At 41.2% G+C, this 15,325-nt stretch overlaps 1 protein-coding gene across 1 annotated transcript in view; it reads left to right on the top strand.

The window, feature by feature from the left end:
• Positions 1 to 12,264, top strand: part of LOC104521837 (cytosolic carboxypeptidase 3) — a gene marked incomplete at its 5' end in the record, with an annotated part of 23,997 nt that extends 11,733 nt beyond the window's left edge. Inside the window, 7 exon segments of the mRNA XM_010163956.2 lie at positions 279 to 345; positions 4,913 to 4,981; positions 6,549 to 6,606; positions 9,732 to 9,780; positions 11,115 to 11,323; positions 12,006 to 12,035; positions 12,038 to 12,264. Coding sequence (XP_010162258.2) covers positions 279 to 345; positions 4,913 to 4,981; positions 6,549 to 6,606; positions 9,732 to 9,780; positions 11,115 to 11,323; positions 12,006 to 12,035; positions 12,038 to 12,264 — 709 coding nt within the window.
• Positions 12,265 to 15,325: the final 3,061 nt, after the last annotated feature.

The raw sequence follows: 15,325 nt of genomic DNA, 5'->3' as shown, positions 1-15,325 counted from the left end.
GGAGAGAGAGAGGGGGGTGTCTTACCTTTCCGTACAGCCCGATATCTTCCGGCCGCCAGACCCTATCTTACTACAGATGCCCACTTCCTGCAGGTTACCTGACAGTCTGTAAAATTAAAATGTTGATCTGTAAGACAGGCATGTGGAAAACACATTCACATCTCTACAGCTAGGGTTACTACAGAAAACACTTGCTAATGGTTGGAATGAATGCTGCAAAATACTATTTGCAATCACCAAATCTGGAAATTAAACAAAACAATGCTTGTCTTTCACAGCAGTCAAGCTTCCGACAGCCCAGACTCCTGTGATCTGGTTGCACATCAGCTAAAACTAGGTACTAAGGTATGCTGTGACTTTTTCTTGTCTTTTTATATCTCTGTCCTGAATGCCACTGGGAAAGAATTACTAGAGTTAACAGGCTCAATTTTGAAGAACCCTAGGATTAAGTCAGTCAGAATATTAATTAACAAATCAATAGTCTATAGAGATACAGTCTAAATGAACAGTGCAGAGCGATAGTATTAATTTTCCCTATAGCTTAACCCAGAGTGTCCAGAAGGTGGTGGTTTTGTTCCAAAAGAAGGTATCTTTCTACCTGTCTGGTTCTGCAGTACAGCTGAGTAAGCAGACATAGGGTCAGGGTGAGGAGAAAGAGGGCACCAGCTTTAAGCACAAAAAGTATGGTGCCCATTTGCACAGTGTTGTCAGCCATACTTTGCAGACATCCAGTTCAGAGTCTTCTGGAGTTGTGTTCTCCTCTTACACATGCAGGCAAGTCATCATCACACTGGTGCTAAGTGCTGTCAGCATCAGACTACCCCATTGCCTGATTCTAAGCTTATAGGCAAATGTAGCCCCTGAGTTAACAAAGTACTTTCACTGGAGGGCAATGAGACATTTTATTTTCCTGAAACCTGTATTTCCTTGTTTTGCTGAAAATAGCTCATTGAAACATGTTTTTTTTGTCCTTGTTTACTTGCTGCTCATTTCTTTAGTGCCTGTGATTACCATAATATTACTCAAGATGATATTGAGAGAACATACCGTTCTGCTTAAACAATGTGACACTGAAATACAGTTGCATATCTGCTGGGCCTAGTCAAGTTTGTACTGGATTTGAGGCGCCGAGTCCTAGCAATAAGATAGTACATAAGATAGTGATACTAGAATAAACTAGTTTTGTGGAGATAGAAGTGTTGTAAACAGGCCAAAAGATGAACTGAGCGTGTGCAAAGGTAAAGTTCAGCTAAAGGGCACAGTGACAAAAGTTTCATGACCACCAAAGGACACCCCCAAAGATGAGCAGTACACATGCGAAAAGAACATTTACATATATTAATGGATTCTTGGAAATGTGATGAATGTTAATAATTTCTTGGAAAAGTAATGAATATGCATGTTTTGATAGTATGAAGCTTTTGTAGAGACAAGTCAGCACGCACGGTAGGTGGAGCGATCCCCCATGCATCCGGTGCCGTAATAAAGAATGCCTGCTTCTTAAGACTACATCGGTGTTAAGAAGTTAATTTTGGTGACAAAGATGTTTCCTGTAGATAAGCAAATCAAACTTTTGTGAATGTATTACTTTTAGAAAGCCTGTGGATTAATTTGCTTCCTGTTTGTGACATAAATACAGTAAAAAGAGGAAACTGGTACCAAGACTGTGCACTAAGACTGTGTAAAACTGAAGTGACCCCTGTAAGACTTTGCAAAACATGCAGATAGGCAATTCAGATGACTGGGCTGGTTGACAAATTGTGTGATTTCGAGTTTTAGATCTAGTTTCAGAGATGACAGTTTGAAACATGATGTAGCCAGATAAGATCTGGTGAGTGCACTTGTGGTGAGGCAAGCTGCCACGTCTATCCCTTTATGTGCTCTGCCCCTCCCTGGAGGCGTTTGTCATTAGAGGAGTTATATGGAAAACACATGTTTGGGAAAAGTTCAACAGTCCTGCTTAGTCCCACTGTTATCCAGAGTTTAAGCAAAGCTACTGGCTTTTGTACTTAAGGACGGTGAAGTCCAGACCGACTTTCCACTCATCCAAACCACCTGGGGGTAGTAATTTCTGATGGCAGGGCTGTGAGGGTGGTGTTGACTTTTAATGCTTATCCACAGCTTGGAATTTATTCTATTCTGTTCAGCGCTAAAGAACCAAGCAGGAATTTCCACCACTGATGCCATGGTAATTCCAGGACTATATTAGTTACAGAAGGTTACAACTGTAGTGGGTTGGATGAAAAGTCTCTTTTGCGTGGTACAAGGGCAGGTAGCAGAGGGTTGATGAAAGTACACAGAGGAGGAATGCGTATTGAGATATTTTTTCCTTAATGTGCCCTCTGTCATGTTTGTTCTTATAACTCCACTTTTGGGATTGAGTTTATGCATATGTGAATGATAAATCTACATGGGCACATTTCCTGGTGCTGGATTAAAAAAAAAAATCATTAAAACTTTAGAATTAAATTGTTAAATGGACTCTAAAATTTGGAGCATTTTCTGGTTAACACCGAGTATCCTGAGCCTTTTAATATTTCTCAGCCTTTCATGCCTTCTTACCCCACTTCCTCTTGTCTGGCTGGCAGTATGTCTGTGCATGGAGGTGTGACACAGGGCTGGCAGCTGTGAGGACTGGCAACTTGAGAAAAATTTGCCTAGAATTCTAAGCTGTTCCACTTCATTTGCTAAAAATAGCCTTGTTTGTGTCAAAACACTCACTATGCAAGTCAGTGGGATTGATTCCTTTTTTTTCTGACATCTGTAAGCACCATTTCCTTGTGGTCTATAAATGGTACATACAAGCAAGGGAAGTGGGTTGGCCTGATGTCTGTGACTAAGCAGTAGATTGAGCAGGCTGCCACATAACTCTCATTCATAACTGCTTTTTGCAAAATATCTGTGCATGATATTCATCCTAGGGATTGGGATTAAAGGCTCTATAATGAGGTTTATCCAGATGACATGGGAGATGTGGAAGCCTGTTGGATAATTGTGATTTTGGGGGACTTTCAAACTCAGAATAAGAATTAGATGGGTGTAATACTGCTCTAGATAACTGAAGTCCAGACAAATGCAGAAGACCACTGCAGAAAGTTTAGGGTACTGTTTCTCATCCATTTAGTTTGGTCTTTAAACCTAGTGGACTTGCTTGGTAATATACGTAAAAGAAACATCCAAGGACAAAGAAAGGCAGGGATGCCTTTCTAGAAACACTTGACCCATACAGAACTCATACAAGAGCATTTGTTAAAGCTTAATTACTTCATGGTCTGTACTAAATAATGGATGAGTATATTCCTCATCCCGACAGACTTTCCACATGATGTGATGAGTCATTTAAGAATTACTTTCTGTCCTCCCTTTGTCTCCTCCTGCCACATTCCTTGTTGTGTATTCCTTCCACTTATATCCCTGTGATGTTCAGTTCCTGCCATGACCTGATTTAACACATTAATCTGATAGAAAATAAACCCAGCAAAAGGAATGAGATAGTTTTCTGCTGAGTTAATGAGTTAAATCAGCTCACACAATATCAGGGCCAGTTTAAGGGATGAGAAAAACACTAGCTAGGAGCAGGAACCAAAGTGGCAGGGTTTGGAGTGGGGGAGGCAGGACCAAGGACAAAGGAAAAAAGACTTTCTCCTTCAGTAGCAGGAAGCCCTTAGGAGATCTCAGCAGTCTGTGAAATGACAGCTTTAAGTGATTACTCAGACCTCCCTATTTTAAAAGTGACTGCACTGTACAAATGGGCCACTCATTTAGTCCACAGTAAAGCAGAGATCCCTCTGGGTACAGAGCCCATCCCATCACCCGCCTGCCTTAGGAGAGAATGAGCATGTTCAGGACTGAACACAGCTTTGGCCACATAAGAGCCTGATTCTGTAAGGGTATGCCTTCCAATACCTCTAAACACCAGTATACACTGCAAAACTATATTACTTAAGTGGAGCTTCACTAGGTCCTCTTCTGTAACGATGAAATTGTACAAATTGCATTCATGCATCTTTCATGTGATGAATTAAAGTGCTTTTGCTGGATGTATACGAGTAAGAAAACATGCCAGAGTGATATTGCTACTACATAAAGAAAGTAACAACAGTTTATCAAATAAGTTTGGAAGAACAGTAACACAATTCCTGCAAGAAGTGTCTTACTTTTGTCCTTTTCATTATTATGTGTGTTTTCCTATATATATATATATTAGTCACACTTCAGCGTCTAATTAAGGTTATTAGATCAAAAGACTTAACAAAATTTCTGTTGTTGTTCTTGATAGAAGTTCTTAAAGGCATTTGAAAAAGGTGAATAGCAAGGAATGTCACAGGTACAGCAGCATTTTTGACAGATACTCATGCTGGAGCTGTACGTAGCTGTCAGTGGCACTTTGCTGATGTTCAGCCTAGAAATCTATATGGCACTCAGATGTAAAATAGGAACACTGTTATTTTTCCCTAGAGAAAGCAAGAAAGAAGAAGTCACATTAATATTTTGATGGGTAATATTGATTTTTATGTACATATACATTATAATTGTGACTGCTTTATTAATGCTTTCATTAGTTCAGTAGGTAGACCAGTGCTTCCCAAGCTTTTTGCATTTTATGCCAGTCTTTCTTTTCAGAAGCTCCCAAATCAGAAAAGCAGAGCAGTGGCAATTAATACTACTGAGAAAGCCTGGCTTTCTAGGTTCTCAGACTAAAAATAAACAAGCCAAATTGAGTAGGAAGCATGCTCCCTTGTCAATATGATATGTTTGTGTCCACGTTCATAAATATGTGCTGAACAGAATGGCATAAGGAATTCAATTGTGAGCAGCTTGTTTACATGTTTATTTGCAATTCTTTTTTTTTTATTTGTAAATATAATTTTCCCTCATGAATCAAAATGGTTACGTACCATTTTCTGTGCAGAAAAAAAACAAAACATCAGGAGAATATTTTCACAGCATTGCTGAAGACAGAAGTTATGAAAGCAAAAAAGTGAGTATTTTTTGTCCTGGTAGAAACATTTTGTGCTCTTTTTTTGACCAGAGGCTGATCCATGACAGCTTAATTCAACCACTGTAACTTCGGACAAACAATTTTGTTACCAAAAGCTGCTGACCTAGAATGCCCATTGTTCTTTATTGTTTATTTCATCTGTGAATGAAGTGTCAACGTCAACAAGTCTAGGTCAGAAAAAGATGGTAAATTTATATCTCGTGAATATATTATCTGATACATTTAGATTTTTCTGTCAAGGAATATGACTTGGAGCTGGAGATTATACCAGCTCTTCTTCAGTCTCCAAAATACTAACACCTCATTCCCTCAGGTGGACCTGTTTTACTTCTAGTTTCATTGAACAAGACTTTTGCCAAGTCCGTGAAAACATTTTCTGTTGTGTTTTCCAGTCCAGTAGAGTGTTGTGAAAAGAAGAGAAAAGGAAAGGTCACGGGACATTCTAGGGAAACAGAGAGTGCATTTTTTAATTAACTTTGGGGATCATTACCAGCTCCAAAATACTTGTGCTGGCAATATTTGTAAAGCTGCATCATGCCCCTTCCTACCATTCAGAGTGTGAGATTCAGTACTCAGCATTAGCGAGCCTAGCAACTATCATGAGATTAAGTTTATTAAAAGGTCATTATCAGAATATTTGGTATAAGATCTAACCTTTTGTAAAAACATCACTTCTCCATTGTTGCTGTTTGGCATCCTAAATAACTTTAAAAAATGTGAACCTTATCATAGCTTAACACTTAAAAACGCTAGATTAAAACAGTGGAGTCTGATGTTATGTTCTTACTTTCATGAAAAGGAATTTAACTTAAATATTTTTTATAATACTGAGCATCCATCAGCTTGCTAAGTGAACACAAGTTGTTGAGTTTTTTAAGCCTTTGAAAATCAGGTCAAATACTGAATGCCTAGGTTGCCTTATGCTTGGGGAGAAGAAAACAAAAAAAAAGTGTGGTGGTTTAACCACAGGTGCTCGCTCACCCACCCTCCGGTGGGATGGGGAGGAGAAACTTAAACGAATGGGGCTCATGGATCGAGACACGAGCAGTTTACTGGGATGGTAAGGAAGGGAGAAACAGCACCAACAGTACTAATGAAAGAATATACAACACAAGCGATACACTGAACCAAACAGCTCACCACCCCACCGGCTCCTGAACCGCGGTACCCGGTACCCCCCTTTCCCTGGAACTTCCCTGTTTAAATACTGAGCATGATGTCACATGGCATGGAAGACCCCTTTGGCCCCTTTGGGTCTGCTGCCCCAGCTGCTCCCCTCCCAGTTCCCTGTGAACAATTAACTCTAGTCTAACCAAACCCAGGACAGAAAGAAAAGGAAAACAAGCCTGATCTGTACATGTTAACTCTTAACTCTTTTCCTATGAGTTACTGAAGCCTTACCAAGCTTCTCCTGTCCTAACCTAGTGTGCACTCCTTGAACAAGCCATAAAGGGCCCAATCATAGATGATGATACCATTTTTTCATTCAGTCTTTTGGAACTTTATAATATTAATAATTCATTCTTCTTTCTATTCTGTTTCACAGACTCAACACATTGAAACTCAACATAAGATATTTCAGGTACCTGACTCAGTGAAAAAAGGTAAACATTATATATTTGTTTAATACTTAAAATCCTAATAAGCCATTTTTTTCCCCTATAATCTCACATCTCAGTAAAGAGTATGTCCCAAAAAGATAAGTACAGAGTTCTTTGGCTGGGTGTGGTGGTTTGGGTGGATTCACCCTTTTGCTTGCAGCTTGCAGCCAAACACAGCCTGCTCTATCACCCTCCCCCCTCGTCACCCAGGGAGTAAGGGAGAGAATTTGGAAAGAAGGGCAAGGACTCACGGGTTGAGATAAAAACTATTTACTAATTAAAAGAAAAATGATAATGATAACAACAATGATAACAGACTATACAAATGAGTGATACACAGAGCTCACCGCCCGCTGACCAATTCCCAGCCTGTGCCAGCTAACGATCCCGCAGCCGAGACGGTCCTGAACCGAAACCCTGGAAACGTGATCCCGAGCGATCCCCAAGAGAATACCCTGTCTTCCAGTCTACCCTGGTTAATATACTGACATGACGGGATATGATATGGAATATTTCATTGGCACAACCAGATGCCAGTTTTGGGTTTTGCTATTCCCCGCCCCCCCCCCCCCCCAGTCCTAATGCAGCTGTGAAGTAGCCAAACACTGTGGCCTTGAGCTACAGCAGCAACTAAAAAAAAACCAGTACTGTTATCAACGTTCTTCTCGTGATACGTTCTTCTCTCTGAACTGAAACACTGAAAGTAAAACACAGCTATTCTGATTACTAAAAAGAAAATTAACTCTATCCTAGCAAAACCAGGACACTGGGATTTCACCCAGTCTCAGTATTTGGACGAGATCATTTTTCTTTAGTTTAAACTGTCTTCATCACATTATTACACTCTGCTTTACTGATTGGGAATGGTCTCACTGGAGAAAAACTGAGCCCGAAGCAAACTCCAGAGAGGTGAAAAAATATTTGCTCCTATTGGCAATAGGGTACACGTGTTTGTAATAATGTGTTCATTTGATCCAGAGAAACTAGAGGAGAAAACATTCATTGAAGTCAAACAACGCAAGCCAAATCCTATGTAAAATTGGGATCAACCAGAACTTTTTCGTTTCAGTAGAGACAAAAGGAAAGAAGCAAATGTGGAGGCCAAGGAAACTTAACCAGAGGAGTTGTGTCATTGGAAGCACTAGGAAATCTGGGAAAGATTTAGGTGTCAAAGTGAGCAAGTAGCTCAGTGTGAGTTATCTTCATACTGTGCCATGAGGACAAATATAGTTCTTGCCTATGTGCCATGAGGACAAATATAGTTCTTGCCTATGTGAAAAAAGGAGGGAAAAGCTACCTTGACTTCTTTGTAGAACTTCTCTGAGACTAATACTGAATTACTTTGACTACTTCTGGTGTCATAATTATTTTAAATATTTTTTTTTAAAAAGAAGAGTGCAAAAGAGAACCCTTCAAAGTATTTAATAACTGGAGATAACATCTTGTTATGAGACTTAAGAGAGTTCAGACACTTTATGATGAAATGAGACTTTCTGGGATGAAAATTGTCTCCTAAAATCATAGAATCATAGAATCGTAGAATAGTTTGGGTTGGAAGGGACCTTATTGCAGCTTTTAATTGCTTGAAGGGGACTTATAAGAAAGATGGGGCAGGGCCTGTTGCAATATAACAAGGGGTAATGTTTTTAAACTAAAAGAGGGTAGATTTAGATTGGACATATGGAAGAAATTTTTTATGATGAGGGTGGTGAAACACTGGAACAGGTTGCCCAGAGAGGTAGTAGAAACCCCATCCCTGGAAACACTCAAAGTCATGTTGGACTAGGTGGCACTTTGGGTGCTGAAAATCTAACAGTGTCATGCTTTGACATGTTATACGTTTTAGCATTGACTTTGTACTTGGTTCTGAATTCCTGTCTTCTTTTACTCAGACGTGCACCCAGAGCTATTCTGCGTTATGACTACTTTGGTTTTGCCCTGGAGAACTTAAAAAAAACCCCAACAAAGTAGCATGGTAGCTGGAAAACTAACAGATGAATATTTGGTTTGTGAAAGAGTTTGTAGGAAGGATTTGCCTGTGATAGGAGAGGACTGGATTAATTGATTAGGGGTATCCTGTGTTCATTCTTAATGTATTTTTTTAAACCTATGTAAATATAATTGGAGGGTTTTCCTGTGTTTTGCCCTCCCTACTTTATTTTGGCCAGGTTGGTTAAATATGGAATTATTAATGGAATTCAGTATCAGCTATATAAAGCACCTCTTCACTTCGAATAAAAGGAGATTCAAAATGTTGTAAATATTTATGTCCAAGGGACATACCTTCCCATACACTGTCAGACCTGGCTCATCTCACCCGTTGATCATGGACCTTACCCAGCAGTTTCCTCCCTCACTGTGCCCTGCAGGTGGGGTATTTGCAGTGCAGCACTGAAGCCAGCTGCAGCTCACCTGAGCCGTGCTGGCTGGTAAGCTGCATCTGCCAGGTCAGGTCTTGCTGAGAGAGAGGCCAGGGGCCTGGGCTGCAGCAGTGGTTTTGCCACTTGAGGAGATGTGGCCATCAGCTGAGCAGCTCATGAACACATATCACCTGTCAAGATCAGTCGGCTGGCACCAGCTCTTCTCTCCCACTCCCACCCTTGTGCTTGGCCAGTGGGGCTCGACACAGTACTCGTTCTCTCAAGATGTCTGTTACGACTCTAGTCCAGTGTCATTTGAATGTCAGACACTTGCTTTCTGTGGAGCAGACACTAGGAGTGAGAACATGTTTTTCAACAGAGCTGCCTGCATACCAAAACAAAATAACCACGTTGCCTTTGGCACCTTCACTTCCTGATTTACAGTTCTATGCATAGTGGAACAGTTTCAGTGGGAGCTACCTAGAGTGTCTTTATCCCAAAACAGCCTTTATTAGGCAATAGATGAAGAAGGGGAGGTGGGCACATGAGTTAGAACCTGCTCAATATGAAGAAAGTCTTAATCCCCACAAGTAGTCATCTGAGTAAATGGCTTAAAGTCCAGCCATGTCTGCTTACTGTAGGTAACTGTATCAACCTCAGCCAGTTAATGAGTCTGAACTGGCTAAGACAAAATTTGGATGTTTCATTGTGTTGGCTTTCTTTTTAAGAGATGACTTTCAATATTTTTATGGTTTCTTCTTTTTACAGTAAAATTGCCAATTACAGCCTGTGCCAAACAAGTAGGAAAGGATTTCAGGTAGGATACTATTATATTTTGCAGGTTTCTAGCATTTATCACAGAGCAGGAGTGAGAGTATGAACCCATCCTGATTTCTCTACAAATCCAGGATCCTCCTTTTTCTGCTCCTCTGACATTGTGCTTCATTGTTCTTCATAAACTAGACACCTGTCACTGGCCACTTCATCCCATGGTAGAGGCTGCAGTGGAAGTTTATCACTTAGAGATATAGGTATATCACCACAGAGAAGCAGAGAATCCTCTTTCCTCCATCTCATCTGGAGCACAGACCCCTTCCTTCAGCACATAGCTGAAGCTTCTTTCCCCAGCTTTGCTGGACTCGCGAGTTCACAGGCACTGACCTGGTGCTTTTCTGGAATAAAGGATGATTGCTGCTGCCTTGGGAGAAAGGGGGAAGAAGATAGGGACATGCAGCTACTAAGAAACAGGGCAAAGGTAAGAAAATAAAGGCCTAGCCAGGCTAGGTGTCACAAACAGTCCAAAACAGACATTTACTAGTTTAGAATAGTTGGATATCTTAAAATATTAATATATAACAGTATATTAATATAACAGTATTGTTGTGGTGCTGGTGCATAGCTCATTGCTAGTGCATTCCCTTCACTTCTAGATTCTGGTGCTTTGGCAATGAACAATGAAGGTTGTACACTCTTACGGTGTGCAAGCCCCTGTGGCAGTAACACTGATGATCAGTATTGATTACTTTCATACGTACCCACCTACTGATAGCATCAAATGTTATGTGTCTTACCAAATGTACGTACATGTGGCTGTTGTTGGGTAACAGAGCAAAGTGGAGTTGGCCAGCTAGTTAGATGACAGAAGATCTTGCCACAAACACCTTATGAAATAATACATATGAATTTGCTCACACTAAGGGATTTCAGGGACACCTTCTTTGCACCTTACAGCTCAGACTTTGCTATACCAACTGGAAAATTTTAGGCTTTTCCCTGATAAGACAGGAAAGAAGTGTCTTTGATGTCTGTCTTTACTTCTGTGATGATAAGCTAACCCTCTGCTGCTTCTATCATGGGTACTTCTGGCTGACTCAGAAGGGTTAGTGGTGTAGTGGCTACATGATATTGGCAGTCGTGTCCTTAAGATAGTATGATGGCATTGTGGTTCTTTGCAGTTTGAAATACAGTAAATTACTTCCTTTCGTTTTGTTTTTTTTTTTCTCATATGATTCTTAGGAAATTATTCAGACTAAAGTAGCAGGAATTTTACCTGTAAGGATTTTCTATTCTGCATGCTCATCTGTCTGTATATCTTGTCATTAATTTGTGTGTAAATAAAATATTTTCTGGCCTGACTGCTGTATGTTTCAGCTCTGGGAGTCTCACCCATGATGCTAAAGGCAATCATGAAAACCCATCGGTGCCACAGGAGGCAGGAAAAAGTGTGTGCCGTGCTACCATCCTATCCACAAGAAAAAATTTCCATTCATCCAGCTTTAGTCTGGTCTCCCAGAAGATGAAGAAACACAATGGTAAAAGTGTCTCCAAGTCTGCAGAGAACACGTTTCAGTATTTTAAAGGTTTCTCAGTTACTGTTCTGTTCAAAATACACCACAGAATTGAATTTAGTTGTGTTTTCTGGGTTTCTTGGTCTAGCTATCTCAAGGTACTGAAAGACGGAAGACAGATGATGGTAGGAATATATTAGGAGTGCTGGAAGACTCCTGTGTTCAGCAGCAGCTGATACTCTGTGGCAGATAGCAGAACCAGTTTCAGGGAGCTTCCCAGCTGAGACTAGTACTAGAGGTTCAGAAGCTTGTTAACCTCTTTGTGAACAGCCCAGGGGAAAGAGCTTGTAAAACCTCAGCCTAATGGCAAAGGATAATGCCTCTAACCCAGCACTATCCTTCTGCAGTTTCTGTTGGGAGGGGCTCTAGCCATCCGTTCATTGTTTGTCATATGTCATGCCATAAAGGGATGTATGGTCTGATTCTGTGAAGTGATAGAATTAACCTTTCCAGAGGGTGACAATAGAATATCATATCACTGGAGCAGTAAAACCAGGTCCTGTGCCTGTGGCTGAAGTTTCCACATTTTAGTACTAGATTTTGAATCATGCTGTGGCTTTCCTTCAGTAAAGGAAATGTTTCTGCCATAACACTACAGTTTCTTCTGAAGGAAACCAAAGGTATGTACCTTTTTAGTAAGTAGTAACTTCATAGTAGTTGATACGGATTTGTGTTTTCCTCCTTTTTGGCTCAGGTCATGATCATAGTGCAAAGAGCCATTCAAAAATGAAGAATGGAAAATGAAGGAGAAGCTCCCCTCAAAAAGCACAAAGCCCAAGAAAACCCAGACAGCAAGCCAAGATGTAAATTTTGGGAAGAGTAAGTCCTGCCAGGCACAAGACACACTGCAGTTCTCTCTGCACTTACTGCCTGAAGCCAAGAACAGACAACATGCTGCAAAATATCAGGGTATATTTTGGAGCCCCGGTTCTTCAGCCAGTGAGGGCACATGAAAGTGTAATTTGTTTTATCTGATTTGTTTAAACAATTCCCAAGACTTTGATTATGGATTGTGACTCTACCAGCAAGGGAGTAGATACCTGCAGAAATCAAAATTCTTCTTGCTCTTTTTTTTTTTTTCTGAAAAAAAGTTTGCACGCATAGACTAATGTGCACATGAAGTTTCTCTCACCACATGAAGAAGTATCCCAAATTCTAAACCTGTTTAGTTGGGAGTGTCTCCTGAATAGAAAGTATCGTTTGTCTTGAACAATATACACTGGTTTTGTGAGGCAGACTCCACTTCCAGAAAGAGATTCTCAAGGAAAGGGATTATTCACCAAGCAGCTGAAGCCACCATTCCTTGATCATAGTAGAGAAACTAAAGTCATAAGGCACAAAAATCATTCCCCCCTTTCACCAACAAACCAAATACATGTTCCACTTAAAAATTTTACATAAAATCTGTACACTAATAGTCAGTCTGTGGAATTCTTTGCTAAAGGATGTCACAGATGCAAAAAACATACATGGATTGAGGTGGGCATCTACCTTATATATAGACTCGTGGGAGTTTTTCAGTAGACACATATGGTTTGGGAAATCTCCTCAGCTGAAAAGAGTTACAATCTGGGAGAGTGTTTGGGAAAAGTATTGGATATGTTTGTTCTTTTCCTACTCTCCCCTGGGTGTCCATGCATGGTCACCTTGGAGGCAGGCTACTGTGATAGATGGCCCCCTGGCCTAAACCAGTATGGACATTCATATGTTCTTACATACCTGGGTAATATTCTCTTCATTAGAGTCATATACCTGCATAGTCTGCATCTTCTTAATGTGTATAGCATTGTACAGACATTTGGGAGAAGAGATGAAAAATACACTGCTTAACACAGGTACTGAGTTTGTTTCCTTTAAATTTCTTAGCACTTAGGATTGCCCAGTAAGCAAGGCAGTAGGCTTCCTCTCTCTACTTCATCTCTGTCTCTACAGCAGACTCCATTTCGACGCGCACATTGGAACCTCGTGCTGCAAAATCAGGGCCATCAAGTTTTGAGGGGAGCTGGGCTTTAATTGCCAATAATAAATAATACCCAAATTATTTGTATCTGCAAGAAGAAAGAATTGGCCAAATACTAAAAATATACAACATGTTGCTGGAAGGAAGTATCTCATAGCCTCTCTGTTCTGTGCTGTATAAGAGACAAGAGGAAAAATCATATTGTATTACAGCAAGGCAAATGCAGTAACAAAGATAAAAAATTAGACACATATTCACAAGTCATCATTACAAGGCCGCCCAGAGACAAGTGGGTCAGCTTCCTGTCAGGGCTAGGACTGGATGCAAGTGTGGTGAAGAAGGGCACCTTCCAAGCTGAAGGCTGCAGCCAGATGGGCACCAGTCCTGGGGAATGAGTTCTGGGAACCTCACATCTGATACCCTGTGGGATTAGGGTTCAGTGTCTTGGAATCCTAAATGTAGCATGTGCAGACAGCACAAAGCCATTTAGCTTTGCGTTGCCTGGGATTCCAGCTCTTAGGTTGCCAGCAGCCTCCTCGTGACAGCCATAGGAAGAAAAGCATAGAGCTGGTTTTCTTTCACTGAGATTTATTTATTTTTAGCTGTCAGCAGATTACAGATGGGGAAAAAAAATAGTAATTTTATTTCTTCTGAATAAAAGTGATTTCTAAACAATGTAGAAGGATATGAAGTGAACTCCAACCTCTCTTCTCACCAGCCTAAGGAGTTCCACAGGAATCCCTCAAGTCTGGTACTATGGGGCAGTAATAGCTATAGCTGAGAGGGTTTTGAGTTCTGCTGTGGAAGTTCCCTCTGGAATGAGGACCAGGGTTGTGACCAACTTGTGGGAAGCAAGTGTAGTAGCTTACTTTTAAAACAGCAGGCTAAAATAAGCAAAACATTTTGAAAGTCCTAGCTCATCTCATGCTTTTCTTGTGATTGCTAATATCACTAGAACTGCTGACAGTGTTGCTGTGTGTGCTTTTAACTGCACCATGAGAAACCAAGAGCTGCAGAGCAGTTCATTCTGCTGTAAAGCCATGTGAACATCTCCTTAAGGCACACAAGAAATTACATTTCTATTCCAGGAAGAAACGATTACAGAGGAATTTAGTGCGTGCTTACCCCACATCCATCACACTTATCCTCCCCCAGCTGCTCCATCATCCAATAGACTTGGGGCATCTGGAGCCAAAGGGGCAGCCAGGGAACACGTGTAAAATGTTCCTAGGAAGGAGAACAGCAAGGTATATTGCATCCTGCCCAGCCTTTGAGCACAATCTTCCCTGCCCAAATGCCTGTAAGGAGAAAGCAGGGGAACTACCTGCCAGAGAGTCTGCCAGAGGTGTGGAAGGAGGCCTCCAAAATAAGAAGGTCAGCTGGGACCAAAGACAAGTCTTGAGCCAGAGACTGATTGGACTTCTCCCTACTGGCAGCCATGGCATCCCAGGAGGCATTACAAGCAGCAGAGACTGTGACCCTGCAGGACACAGGACTCCTCAGAAAACACTGAAATGCTTCTGCCATAGGTGCACAATCAGGCAACCAGCTCTGGCCAGGAAGATGCCACACTCCAAGACTAACATTCCTAAATGGTGTATTTATTGCTCTGAGCAGAGAAGGCCAGAGAGATGGAGGTGTGTATAAAGGCTAAAGCCAGGGTGCATAGCCATCTGAGGAAATGGGAAGGAAATCAGCCACCCACCTAGGATGACAGTGTCTTGAGAGAGAAGTGCTGTGGCATAATGGAGCAGACCCACTGTGGCAGTCATCCTGATTGTCTCAGCCATCGGGACCCCAATACGAAGTGAGGATGTTTGTGAAGGAGCTGCTTGTGCCTTCTGGCTGTGGCAGCAAAACAGCATCCTCCCCTGCAGTGCTGAGGTCAGTTAAGGAGTTGGCTGATCACCAGACCCAACCCATACACCTTTTTCCTTCCTGAATGACAGAAAAGTGAGTGGTTTGAGTCGAAATGGCGTGACTGCCCCTCTCGAGAGCACAAACATGCCTCCTGACAATGCATATGTCCTCACTGGAACAGAAATCTCCATTCA

The sequence above is a fragment of the Antrostomus carolinensis genome, unplaced genomic scaffold (assembly GCF_000700745.2).
Source record: "Antrostomus carolinensis isolate BGI_N321 unplaced genomic scaffold, ASM70074v2 scaffold6223, whole genome shotgun sequence".
In the NCBI taxonomy this organism is placed as follows: Eukaryota; Metazoa; Chordata; class Aves; order Caprimulgiformes; family Caprimulgidae; genus Antrostomus; species Antrostomus carolinensis.
This window is presented reverse-complemented; position numbering and strand designations above follow the sequence as displayed.